This window comes from Tachyglossus aculeatus, chromosome 6, assembly GCF_015852505.1.
Source record: "Tachyglossus aculeatus isolate mTacAcu1 chromosome 6, mTacAcu1.pri, whole genome shotgun sequence".
NCBI classification, from domain to species: Eukaryota; Metazoa; Chordata; class Mammalia; order Monotremata; family Tachyglossidae; genus Tachyglossus; species Tachyglossus aculeatus.
The window spans coordinates 32,002,161-32,015,503 of NC_052071.1; the positions used below are offsets into that span (position 1 = coordinate 32,002,161).

A 13,343-nucleotide genomic window follows, 5' to 3' on the forward strand; every position below is an offset into this window, starting at 1 on the left:
CACCCCACTTTCCTTTCTTCCATCGAAAATACAACCACCAAAACCCATCTTCTAGTACCATTCTAACATCCCACAATATCACTTTTCTCTTTGTTCTCTTTATCAAATCTATTCAGAGACTCCCAATCACCCTTCCAAAGCAAAACTGGACCTCATCTCAAGTTTCAAGACCCTCCGCCAACTGGTTCTACTAAGCAAAACTCCGGGCTCCTCTTCCCACAATCTAGCAGCCAAACTTTTTTTTAACCATCCTTCAAAATTGCATTCCTCACAACTCTACTTCAAAACCTTTACAAAGGCTCTCTAACCTTCTTTCTACCCTACTTTCCAACTCCCATTAAAATATTACTCAAAACTTCCTCCTCTATGGAATCTACCCAGATGGAAGAAAATCAGCAGTGCATTCAATAGGTCAAATGTGGTTAATTGACCAAATTAACAGACAAAAAGAGATATATTAGGTTATTAAAAGTTGTATGTCATGGTTTCTACAAAGATGAAAATGGATTTAGCTCACTCACAGCGAACAGGTCTAGGATGAATTACTGGAGAGAAGAACTACAGATTTAAGCCCCTTGGGAGTAGAGATTGTGTCTTGCAGCTCCGAACTCTCCCAAGCACGCTCTGCACACAGTAAGCGCTCAGTTATTATTTTGGAACTTGTTAAGCATTTACCATGAGCCAAGCACTGTACTAAATGCTGGGCAGATAAAAGATAATCAGGTTGGACACAGTCTCCATCGCACATGGGGTTCAATCTAAGGAGAGAGTGGGATTTAAATAGCCATTTTACAGAAGAGGAAACTGAGGCACAGAAGTGAAGCAACTTGGCCAAGGTCACACAGCACACAAGGGGGCACAGCTGGGATTAGAACCCAGGTTCTCTGACTCCCCAAGTCCATGTTCTTTCTGCTATGACATGCTGCATTATAGAATAAAGGCATTCTTAGCCAAAAGGCTTTTATTTAGCAGAGATAAGCTTGGCACAAATACATAAATATGATTGATTGATTGATTGGAGCATCCCTAATCATGAGGATGGCTGTCAGGGAAGGAGACCTGTTTCTCTACGGCTTTTTGAAAAATATTTCCTTTCAGTGACAGTTTGAGGCATCTTGGGCATTGGTGCAACAGAGGAAAAGATTTATAATGTTCTTATACAATTATAAAGTCATCATTTTTGAAAGTTAAAAATACTTCACTAACATGTGAAACTGATATGGCTTCACGGATGAGGTGGGACATCGGTTGGCATTTAAATGAGGGAGAAAATAAATCCTTATGTGTTAAAATACCTGGACGTCATTTTCCTGTTTATATTAGGTTCTATTCAAAAGTCTGCAAGTAAATCACCCCTTTAAATTAGTCTCTGTAGACTATTAGGTACTTGGGGCCGAGATCACCATATTCACACAATCTATAAACCTCCATAGCGGCCATGTTCCCCACTGAGCCTCGATAATTACCTGTTGTTGATTACGATACAGAAGTGTTTCCACTATTTTATTAGCCAACATCACCGGGAAGAATTCCAAATTGAATTGATTACTCTTCCTTGAATCATATTATTTATCTTTTTATAAGGACACTGCCAGCCCTCTGTAGCCAACTTCCCAAATTTCAATTGATTTGGCTGCATTAACATTTGCATTATATAACCTCAACAGAACTAGCCCTGGATGTAGAATACTTCATAAAATAAAGGATCACTATTTTTGTGATGTTCTCAGGGCTTCACCAATGCAAGCCTGCCCGATATCCAGGGCACGAATGACATGCTTATTCAAGATTCTCTTCTACCTTATGATTCCATGACCCGAGAACTACATTATTGCATACTGAACCTGGCATTAGCAGTACCATGGATCAAATTACATTTAAGTAGCAAGTTATTTTTCTTTACTAAAAAAACAGTGCAGAAGTCTGGGTCCATGATTCTTACTTTCTCATCTATTTTGCCAATATACTGCTATAACCAAATCATTTTTCCCTATCTCTAATTGATCCACCCGCCACATCTATACAAATTTTAATATCAATCAATTAATATCTATTGAGCACTTACTATAATAATAATGGCATTTGTTAAGCACTTACTATGTGCAAAGCACTGTTCGAAGCGCTGGGGTGGATACAAGGTCATCAGGTGTCCCACGTGGGGCTCACAGTCTTAATCCCCATTTTACACATGAGGTAACTGAGGCACAGAGAAGCTAAGTGACTTGCCCAAGGTCACACAGCTGACAATTGGTGGAGCAGGAATTCGAATCCATGACCTCTGACTCCCAAACCCGTGCTCTTTCCACTGAGCCATGCTGCATCTCCTAAGTGAAGAGCACTGTACTAAGCACTTGGGAGAGTCCAATATGATAGAATTAGCAGACACGTTCCCTGCCCTTAACAAGCTTACATATATTTCGCTATACTCCGACATTCAATAGCACATGATAAATGAGAACATCTCCAGAGGCAAAAAAAGTATTTGCGGAAGGTTTTTGGGTGACAAAAAGCAAAACAAAGGAGAAATTTAAAAAGCATTTCCTCTATTTTCTTATTAAAATTAAGCAACTTACTTTCTATATGCTCTTGGGCCCCCCTTTTCTCTCCCTCCCAATACTCCTGAGTCTGCATTCCAAGGCAGGGCTCCCCACCTTAATAAATACTAGAACGGGGATTGCAGAAACTCCCTTTACCCAAGTGTTCTGAAAATGACTGACAACCATTTGATACAGCATTAAGTACACATGTGATAAACTTTGGCTGAATCAGTATTTTTCAGACTGCTACTGGTAGCACTGTTGCCACACTCAAAGACTTTCAATTCTGAGTGGTTCCCCCTGCCCAACTTTTCTCATATCTCCATGGGTAAGTCTCTTCTCCTGATTATGTCAGTCCAACCGAAGTATGGGAAGTGTGGTTATAAGTGAAAAGGACCATCCCAACCTCACAGCGGACATCTCTTAAGCACTCTCAGTTCCCCAGGACTTGCGTACACATCCTTACACTCTGCCATTTCCCCTAAGGGTAATTTATTTTAATGTCTATCTTCTCTTTCCCTAGCCTGTAAGACCATTGTGGGCTGGGTTCATAGAGAAGCAGCATGGTGAAGTAGATAGATCACGGGCGTCCGGGAGTCAGAAAGTTGTGGGTTCTAATCCCAGCTCTGCCACTTGTCTGCTGTGTGACCTTGAGCAAGTCACTTCACCTCTCTGTGCCTAAATTACCTCATCTGTAAAATGGGGAGACTAAGACTGGGAGCCCCATGTGGGACAGGGATACGGAAGCTCCCCGTGTCCTATCCAAATCCCAAACTTCTGACCCACTGATGTAATAATCAATCAGATTGAGAAGTGTGAGAAGCACCGGAGGAGGTAACCACTTGAGGTCCCTTCTTAGTCTCTAGCTCTGGGAACAATTTCCAAAAAGCAATTACCAACTCTCAGTTATCGTTCTTCCTCAGCTGGTGTACCTCAGGAGTCATTTCCCAACCCCTAGCTTTGTTACTGAATGACCTAAAAGCATCTCTTTGGTGTTTGCCAAAAGGAACTATGATCTTCATGTGAAAAAGGAAATTCCTCTGCAACCACATTTCTAAACATTAATCATATTTATAAATAGGAAAATAACAAAGGCCACTATCCAAATGATGTCTCAATTCTCAGGGAGATGATCTAGCCCAACATGACAAAAAGTACTTTTGAAAATAAAATTTCCTTACTCTAATGTTTTATAAAATTTAACATGTTTTAAAATGCATGCACGTTTGATAAAAGTTCTATCATTACATCTACTAATTGTTAAAAACTACTGACCACTATATACATTTACCCTGCTGTCTCTGGATAGGCCAAGTTTCAATTTAAAGGCATTTTAATTGAAAAGCAAAACAATTTCAGTTGTTAACCAGCCTTACAAAAATATCAACTTTCTAAAATTATACAAAGCACTGATTTTTCTCTAGTATAATAAAAGAAAAGACATTACTCTTCTATTGATTTCAGTTTTTCACCTCTTCCCTCAGCAGGGAATCCAAACTAGTACTAGCATAATGGATCATTCAATGCTGCTCTCATCCTTTTTTGCAAAGACCAAGAAGTTAACAATATACTTATAGGTAAATGAATTACAGGACTTTAAATACCCTTTAGTGACAACATATCCCATAGCAATAAAATGCTGTTTTTGTTTTTTAAAAGTGTTCCCATGGTTGCTGTGTTCCTGGTGATATCAATTCACCTACAGTTAATGGAAATAACAAAGCTTCCTCTGAAATTCAGTATGACCTAGTCGAGAGGGCACAAGCTGGCGTTCTAATCCCAGCTCTACCACTTGTCTGCTCTGTGACCTTGATCGAGTCACTTAACTTCTCTATGCCTCGGTTACCTCATCTGTAAAATGGGAATTAAGACCGTGAGCCCCACGAGGGACAAGGACTGTGTCCAATCTGATTATCTAATATCTACTCCAACGCTTATTATACAATGCCCAAGCACATGGTAAGCACTTAACCAATACAATAAAAGTTATGATTCACATGAAAAACAATCAAAACACCAAATATAAAAATAACAGAACTGCCAATAAAAGATCGAGTTTGTAACTACTACTACACACACACACAAAACCCACTTTACCAAGAATTACTCTCGAAAATTCCTCACCAGTATTTTGTAATCTAGAAAAGGGCTTCATTTTAACAACTTAAGACTAATATTGCACAACTTTAATGTTATGGTTTACAAAACTATGAATAACAAGTTCTGCTTGTGTAGCAAAGCTTGAATTAAGGATCCCATAAGTACATGTTTGCAATTCATGTTTTCTTATGTGCCCCCAAAGATCAAACTGATAAATTCAATCCATATCAAGGACTACACAGTACGTGATTTGGCAATTTACTTTTTTAAGATGCTGTTTTCTCATTTCCTACCACAGTATAGTACACAGTAAAATGCTCCCAAGCCCTTCAGTGAAACATGGAATTTCATATACTTAACACTCACTTTGTAGAAAATTCCACCAGTAAGATCTTTTCACGCAGTAGGGGAAATTGCACGCCCAACGGAAAACAAAATGTTTTCCAACCAGCTCAAAAACATACCTACTACAGAATCGATGGAAATGATGAAAATATAAGGAAAAATAACTCTTAAAATGCATTTTGCAATAATATTCAAAGTTAGATATAAACTACGTCCAGGAAGTTTGCAATTACCCTTGTAACTACTAGAGTTACGCCCGTCAGAAACTGGCAGAAGAGATGACCAAGGACCGACAATCCGCCCCATTTATTTGCAACACATCCGTCTTCAAAGTCCTAACACTAATTGACTGAAAGTGCATAAGGGGCAAATATGCTGCAAATATTTCAATAAAGGGTGATGTAAGTCAAGGCCCTTATACGGTTACTATAAGAATTGATTCTAAGAGGCCACGGTGGTAGAAAAGAGAACGTAAAAACGCACAAACCACAGGATCCCAAATCCTCATGCCATCAGGTCTCTGGAATCCAGTGGGTCTCCACCCATTGCCCAGAGCAGCCTCCCTCCTCCCACTGACCATTACAGGAATGAAGACGGATTCCCAGTACCCTCTCCCAGTTAAGAATGGATGGTGGAACAAGCGTTTGCAACCACGCAACCTGGAGACCCAGGCCTCCAGGACTATGAGACTAACGGCAGATGGAAAAGGAGAGGTCAACCACCCGGTGTCTGGACGAGACTCCTTCCTCCTTCCTACGCACCAACTCTCGTTGGAATAAAGCTGCCTTCCCAAATTTTCCAACATTGGAACAGTTGTGGCTGCTTGAGGTCAAGGACCGTTTGCTTGGCCTAGTGCGGTACCTACGGCTCAATCCCTCCAGCTGCTACTTGGTTGACATTTATTTCCATTGTCATATTTTATTATTTTTGCTGTGCTCCTGTGAAATTCTTCTGTCCTATGTTATTCTCCCTGCCAACCCCCAACTCGGGTCTGGAGCCCCTTCAGGGACCAGGTCTTAATTTGTTTTTCTCGTATCTACCCTGGTGCTTAGTGGCAGACAATAGGTACCAAGTAAATGTTATTAACTGCTAGTATTTTTTAAATCTACCTAGTCTTCTTCTACATCAGAGCTTTAAAAATGTAAAAATCCAAGCTGCCAAAGAACAACTAGCTACCAGATACTTGTGAATATTTTAAATAGCAGAAGAAAATGCTGCAGAAATGCCAGGTTTTGGGTGATTCTGGAAGAAAAAATAGGAACAACAAATACAAAACCTAAACCGCAATAGTTTTAAATCTACTTCTCTAAATTCTCATGCCTCATATGTCAACCACAGCAACAATGGGACACTCAGTACATAAATCAAGGTGATAAGGGAAGGATTTTGAAGGCTTTGGTGAAATGTAATGAAGATGGTATAATTACTGGGCTACAACAGAAAGAAATGCAAAATGTGTAGCCCTCCAATACATAAATTCATAAATTTATGAATACATAAATACATAAACCAGAGAAGCAGCGTGGCTCAGTGGAAAAAGCCCGGGCTTTGGAGTCAGAGGTCGTGGGTTCGAATCCTGACTCCACCACAAGTCTGCTGTGTGACCTTGGGCAAGTCACTTAACTTCTCTGAGCCTCAGTTACCTCATCTGTAAAAATGGGGATTAAGACTGTGAGCCCTACGTGGGACAACTTGATCACATTGTATCCCCCCCCAGCGCTTAGAACAGTGCTTTGCACGTAGTAAGCGCTTAACAAATGCCATTACTATTATTATTATTATAAATGCAGATCACTTAATCTGGTAACTGGGGGAAATTGAAAGGATTTCTATTGAAAACACACAGCCCTGAAAAAGCACCTAGAAGCTACAATTTCTTTAAGGACATATACACCTCTCTCCTCATAAAACAAGCTCTTTAGGGGTCTATTAATTGCCACAAAATAATTTCCTTACAATTCAAGTATCATTCTTGATTACTTACAGGATGTATTAAAGTCTGCTTTCGGAAAATTGTACACTTTCTATAGACTATGTGAAGACAAATACATTACAGTCCTCTAGACTGTAAGCCCGTTGTGCACAGGGATTGTCTCTAATGCTGTATTGTACTTTCCAAGCGCTTAGTACACTGCTCTGCACAAAGTAAACAATAAATACAACCAAATGAATGAATGTCATTTTTCACTCTGCTGCCCGGATTATCTTTCTACAGAAACGCTCTGGGCATCTCACCCACCTCCTCAAAAATCTCCAGGGGTTGCCTATCAACCTTCACATGAAGCAAAAGCTTCTCACTATTGGCTTCAGAGCTCTCCATCATCTTGTCCCCTCTTACCTCACCTCCCTTCTGTCCTTCTACAGCCCAGCCTGCACACTCCACTACTCTGATGCTAACCTTCTCACTGTGCCTCATCCTCGCCTGTCCCACCATTGATCCTTGGCCTACCTCCTCCCTCTGGCCACGAATGCCCTCCCCCCTCACATCTGCCAAGCTAGCACAGTCCCCCCGCCAATCCCTACTGAAAGCTCACCTCCTCCAAGAGGCCTTCCCAAAGCCCCCCTTTTTCTTAGCTCCCCCTCCCCATCACCCAACTCACACCCTTTGCTCTAACCCCCTCCCTGCCCCACAGCACTTGTGTATAAATGTACATATCTATAATTCTATTTACTTACATTGACGCTACTGATGCCTGTTTACTTGCTTCGAAGCCTGTCTCCCTCCTTTTAGACTGTAAGCCCATGTGGACAGGGATTGTCTCTATTGCTGAATTGTACTTTCCAAGCGCTTAGCACAATGCTCTGCACACTCTAAGTGCTCAATAAATACGCCTGAATGAATGAACTTTTACCACTAGATGAAGCAGGCCCACTTTAGTTCAGTGTAACCAGAAGGGCCATACCATATGTTTGTAATACCTAAGGTTTATCTGTAAATATTTATAACCACAGGATACAGATATAACTAAGATTCTGATTATGTGTATCCTTGCGAAAAAAAGAGGCATTGTTTAGGAAAACGACATTCCAAAAACCTTAGTTATTAAAACGTGAATGCTTCCATGCACCTAAATAATTTTAAATCAAACAAGAAGCAATGGGAACTTTTAGGAAAAACCAGTTAAGATGTTCCTGTGAAGTATTAAAACATAAAGTTTTATTTTACCGGACTTTGGTTCCCTTACTTTCCCCAATCTCGTTTTCTGACTATTCTTAACATACTTAAGGAAACTCATTTTGCGAAGCAGATTTAAAGCACCCAACCACTGCTTTCCCAAATACAAGAGTTTCTTAAAAACCTAGTTCAAAGGGTTGAGCGGGCTGCCTACAAAATAACTGAGAAGGGAGCTAGGCTTGCCAAACTCATAAATTTAGTACGCCGGGTTCCACGTTCCCTTTTGGCAACGGAAGCAAAGGAGATCCCCTCCAATTTACAACCTTAACATCTGGTATTGATCAGTGGAGTAATTCCATTCAATCCCGCCTTAAAACTCGCCTGGTGGCTTGCAAATCAAAACGATCCAACCCACTTGCCCCTCCTGCTGCCCTCCTCTTCCCAGTTTTTATGCCCCAGGACATCTATGATTGCCAGCCTCCGTCCCGCCAATGTCAGCCGGTGCAGAGCAAGTTTTTCTGAGGTGCCAAGGGAAAGCTCTACACTAGAAGCAGAGTGGTTTAGTGGCAAGATCCCGGGCTTGGGAGTCAGAGGTCGTGGGTTCTAATCCTGGGCTCTGCCACTTTTCTGCTGTGACCTTGGACAAGTCACTTCTCTGTGCCTCAGTTCTCTCATCTGTAAAATGGGGAATGAAGCCTGTGAGCCCCTGATTACCTTGTACCTACCCCAGGGCTTACAACAGTGCGTGGCACATAGTAAGCACTCAAATACCACCATTATTATTATTCGGCCTTTAACGAGGCCGGTGTTGACCCCCTCAGCCCCACCCCGGCCTGGACTACAGCAGTGGGTGGGGTAAACTGAACCCCAGGTTGGGCCTTAATTGGAAAGAGGCCTCACTTTGTGGGGTGGAATGGATTGCAAATCACTATTAGAAGCAGCATGGCTTAGTGGAAAGAGCCCGGGCTTGGGAGTCAGAGGTCGTGGGTTCTAATCCCAGCTCCACCACTTGTCAGCTGTGTGACTTTGGCTAAGTCGCTTCACTTCTCTGGGCCTCAGTTACCTCATCTGGAAAATGGGGATTAAGCCTTTGAGCCCCACGTGGGACAACCTGATGACCCTGTATCTCCCCCAGTGCTTAGAACAGTGCTTGACACATAGTAAGCGCTTATCAAATGCGATCATTATTATTATTACTTCTGTGGGGGGAAAGGGGCATGGTGCAAGGCCTTGTCAAAGGCAGACTGGGGCAGGGGGAAAGATGAGGGGAAGCCCACTGTGGAGACTCTTGTTTGAAAAGCAGTGTGGCTCAGTGGAACGAGCCCGGGCTTGGGGGTCAAAGGTCATGGGTCATCCCATGGGGGTCATGGGTCAGAGGTCATCCCAGGGGCTCCACCACTTGTCAGCTGTGTGACCTTGGGCAAGTCACGTAACTTCTCTGTGCCTCAGTTACCTCATCTGAGCTCTTGGAACAGTGCTTTGCACATAGTAAGCACTTAACACTTTTAGACTGTGAGCCCACTGTGGGGTAGGGACTTTCTCTATATGTTGCCAACTTGTACTTCCCAAGCGCTTAGTACAGTGCTCTGCACACAGTAAGCGCTCAATAAATACGACTGATTAACAAATGCCATCATTATTATTATAAAATGGGGATTAAGACTGAGCCCCACGAAGGACAACCTGATCACCTTGTATCTTCCCCAGCACTTAGAACAGTGCTCGGCACATAGTAAGCACTTAACAAATGCCATTATTATATTATTATTATTATTATTATTATTATTATTATTAACAAATGCCATTATTACTACTTCTGGGGGTGGGCGGTCCGAGGCCTTGTCAAAGGCGAGCTGGGGCCGGGGGAAAGCCGAGGGGAAGTCCAAATGAGACTCTCATTTGAGTTAGAGAAGCAGCGTGGCTCAGTGGAACAAGCTGGGGCTTGGGAGTCAGAGGTCGTGGGTTCTAATCCCGGGCTCCGCCACATGTCTGCTGTGTGACATTGGGCAAGCCACGACTTTTGTGCCTCAGCTACCTCTTTTGTAAAATGGGGATTAAGACTGTGAGCCCCACGTGGGACACCCTGATCACCTTTGTATCTATTCCAGTGCTTAGAACAGTGCTTGGCACACAGTAAGCGCTTTAACAAATGTCATTATTATTATTACTATTTAGAGAAGCAGCATGGCTCAGTAGAAAGAGCCCGGGCTTTGGAGTCAGAGGTCATGGGTTCAAATCCCAGTTCTGCCAATTGTCAGCTGTGTGACTTTGGGCAAGTCACTTTGCTTCGCTGTGCCTCAGTTCCCTCATCTGTAAAATGGGGATTAAGACTGTGAGCCCCACGTGGGACAACCTGATCACCTTGAGAAGCAGCGTGGCTCAGTGGAAAGAGCCCGGGCTTTGGAGTCAGAGGTCATGGGTTTGAATCCCACTCCGCCACATGTCTGCTGTGTGACCATGGGCAAGTCACTTAACTTCTCTGAGCCTCAGTTCCCTCATCTGTAAAATCGGGATTATGGCTGTGAGCCCCACGTGGGACAACCTGATCACCTTATATCCCCCCAGTGCTTAGAACAGTGCTTTGCACATAGTAAACGCTTAATAAATGCCATCATTATTATTATTATTCCCTGTGCCTCAATTCCCTCATCTGTAAAATGGGGATTAAGACTGTGAGCCCCCCGTCAGACCACCTGATCACCTTGTAAACACCCCAGCGCTTAGAACAGTGCTTTGCACATAGTAAGCGCTTAATACTATCATTATTATTATTTTTTTTTCTGTGCCTCAGTTCCCTCATCTGTAAAATGGGGATTAAGACTGTGAGCCCCCCGTGGGACCACCTGCTCACCTTGTAAACTCCCCAGCACTTAGAACAGAGCTTTGCACATTGTAAGTGCTTAATAAATGCCATCATTATTATTATTCTCTGTGCCTCAGTTCACTCATCTGTAAAATGGGGATCAAGACTGTGAGCCCCCGTGGGGCAACCTGATCACCTTGTAAACTCCCCAGCGCTTAGAACAGTGCTTTGCACATTGTAAGAACTTAATAAATGCCATCATTATTATTATTTTTTCTGTGCCTCAGTTCCCTCATCTGTAAAATGGGGATTAAGACTGTGAGCCCCCCGTGGGACCACCTGATCACCTTGTAAACTCCCCAGCGCTTAGAACAGTGCTTTGCACATAGTAAGCACATAAATACCATCATTATTTTTTTTTCTGTGCCTTAGTTCCCTCATCTGTAAAATGGTGATTAAGACTGTGAGCCCCCCGTGGAACCACCTGCTCACCTTGTAAACTCCCCAGCGCTCAGAACAGTGCTTTGCACATAGTAAGCGCTTAATAAATGCCATTATTATTATTATTCTCTGTGCCTTGCATAGTAAGCGCTTAACAAATGCCATTATTATTATTCTCTGTGCCTCTGTTGCAAGCGCTTAGTACAGTGCTCTGCACACAGTAAGCGCTCAATAAATACGATCGATTGCCTCAGTTCCCTCATCTGTAAAATGGGGATTAAGACTGGGAGCCCCACGTGGGGCCACCTGATCACCTTGTATCTACCCCAGTGCTTAGCACACAGTAAGCACTTTAACTAATGTATTATTAATATTAGTGCTTCTGGGGGCGGTCCGAGGCCTTGTCGACGGCGGGCTGGGGGAGAAGCTGAGGGGAAGCCCACTGAGGAGACTCTCGTTTCACTTGAGGCGACGCGAGGGGAGGCCGGAAGGGGCGGGGCTTCGGCCGACGGGAGCGTCCAATGGGGAGCGTGGGCGGGGCTAGCGAGCAGGGGCGTGGCCAATGAGGGAGAAGGGGCGGCTCCCCGGGGCTCGCGCCTCGCTCTGCCCGCCGGGCGGCGCAGGCGCACTAACCTCCCCGTCTCGCGCTCGCCCCTTCCGGCCCCGCCCCCCCGGCGAGCGGCGCGCGCCCAAGAGGCGGGGCCTCCTCCTCCTCCCTCCTCCCCCCGCCCTCCATCTCAGCAGCGCCCTCAGCCTCCCTCTCCCCTTCCCATACAAAAGCAAAATGTCCGCCATCTTCGCCACCGGCCTCCGCTGTGGCCGCAGCCCCCGACCCGCCCCCACCACCCCGCCCGGGGCGGGGAAGTTACAGGCGGCGGCGGCGGCGGACGCTGGAGGATTTTCATCCCCTTTTTTTGGTGGTGGTTTTTTCCTTCTTCTCTCTTTACCTTGATGCAGTACGGAGGCTCATCGTATGTGACCAGCATGTACCTGTCTCCGCGGCTGGCCGGGTCCCGGGCACGCAGCTGCGGGGGACACACACACAGAGGGAGAGACACGTTAACAGAAGCGGTTGATTCTCCCCGGGAGCCCGCCCTCGGCCTCCCTCTCCCCCCGCCATTTACCTTCATAAATATCTCCACAGCGCCTTTGGCAATGTCCAGATAGGAGGTGCCCAGGTCAGTGCGCTGGTTCATGGAGGCGGAGGTGTCTATGAGGAACAGTAGGATAGGCATCTTCCCCCTCGCCCCCCGCCCCCACCCCCTCTGGCCCCCTGGTGCCCTGCCTGCCTGCCTGCCTGCCGCTCCGCACTCACTCTACACACACAGGGCCGGGGGGAGGAGGGGGGAAAGAGGGCGACGACTGCTCGCCTCTTGCTGCACACACACACACATACACCCCTCCCCTCACCCCCAGAGTGGGACTTTGAGAGAGAGGGAGAAGGTGGGGGTGTGTGTGTGTTTCCTCCGACGCCGCCCCCCCCCCCGGCCACCGGCTCCTGAGCGTCGTCTTCGGGGAGCCGCCTCCGCCGCACCCGCTCACTGGAGCGCCGGCTCCGGACTGCCTCCGTTCGCCGAGCCCCAACTTCTCTCTCCTCACCTACCGCGGGCACCATGTGACCCGCCGCCGCGCCATTGGCCGCCGGCCCTCCCCGGACATGCATATTCATGAGGGGCGGCGCGCCGCGGGGCACCCTGGGAGTTGTAGTTCGCTCCGCGGCCTCCCGTCGCCTCAGGGAGACCTGTCAATCAATCAATCAATCAGTCGTATTTATTGAGCGCTTACTATGTGCAGAGCACTGGACTAATCAATCAATCAATCAATCAATCGTATTTATTGAGCGCTTACTATGTGCAGAGCACTGTACTAAGCGCTTGGGAAGTACAAATTGGCATCACATAGAGACAGTCCCTACCCAACAGTGGGCTCACAGTCTAAAAGGGGGACAGAGAACAGACCCAAACATACCAACAAAATAAAATAAGTAGGATAGAAATGTACA

General features: G+C 45.2%; 1 protein-coding gene across 5 annotated transcripts in view; it reads right to left on the reverse strand.

Annotated features, from left to right (window-relative positions):
- Positions 1 to 12,893, reverse strand: part of LOC119929502 (integrator complex subunit 6-like) — a 50,845-nt gene extending 37,952 nt beyond the window's left edge. For 4 of the 5 annotated variants that reach the window (XM_038747676.1, XM_038747674.1, XM_038747678.1 and 1 more), the window contains exons 1-2: positions 12,466 to 12,739; positions 12,289 to 12,366 (exon numbers count right to left, since the gene is read on the reverse strand). In XM_038747676.1, coding sequence (XP_038603604.1) covers positions 12,289 to 12,366; positions 12,466 to 12,576 — 189 coding nt within the window. In that variant the 5' untranslated portion in view covers positions 12,577 to 12,739. Of the gene's footprint in view, positions 1 to 12,288; positions 12,367 to 12,465; positions 12,740 to 12,875 lie in introns of those variants that run through there. The other variant, XM_038747675.1, reaches the window with a different exon arrangement.
- Positions 12,894 to 13,343: the final 450 nt, after the last annotated feature.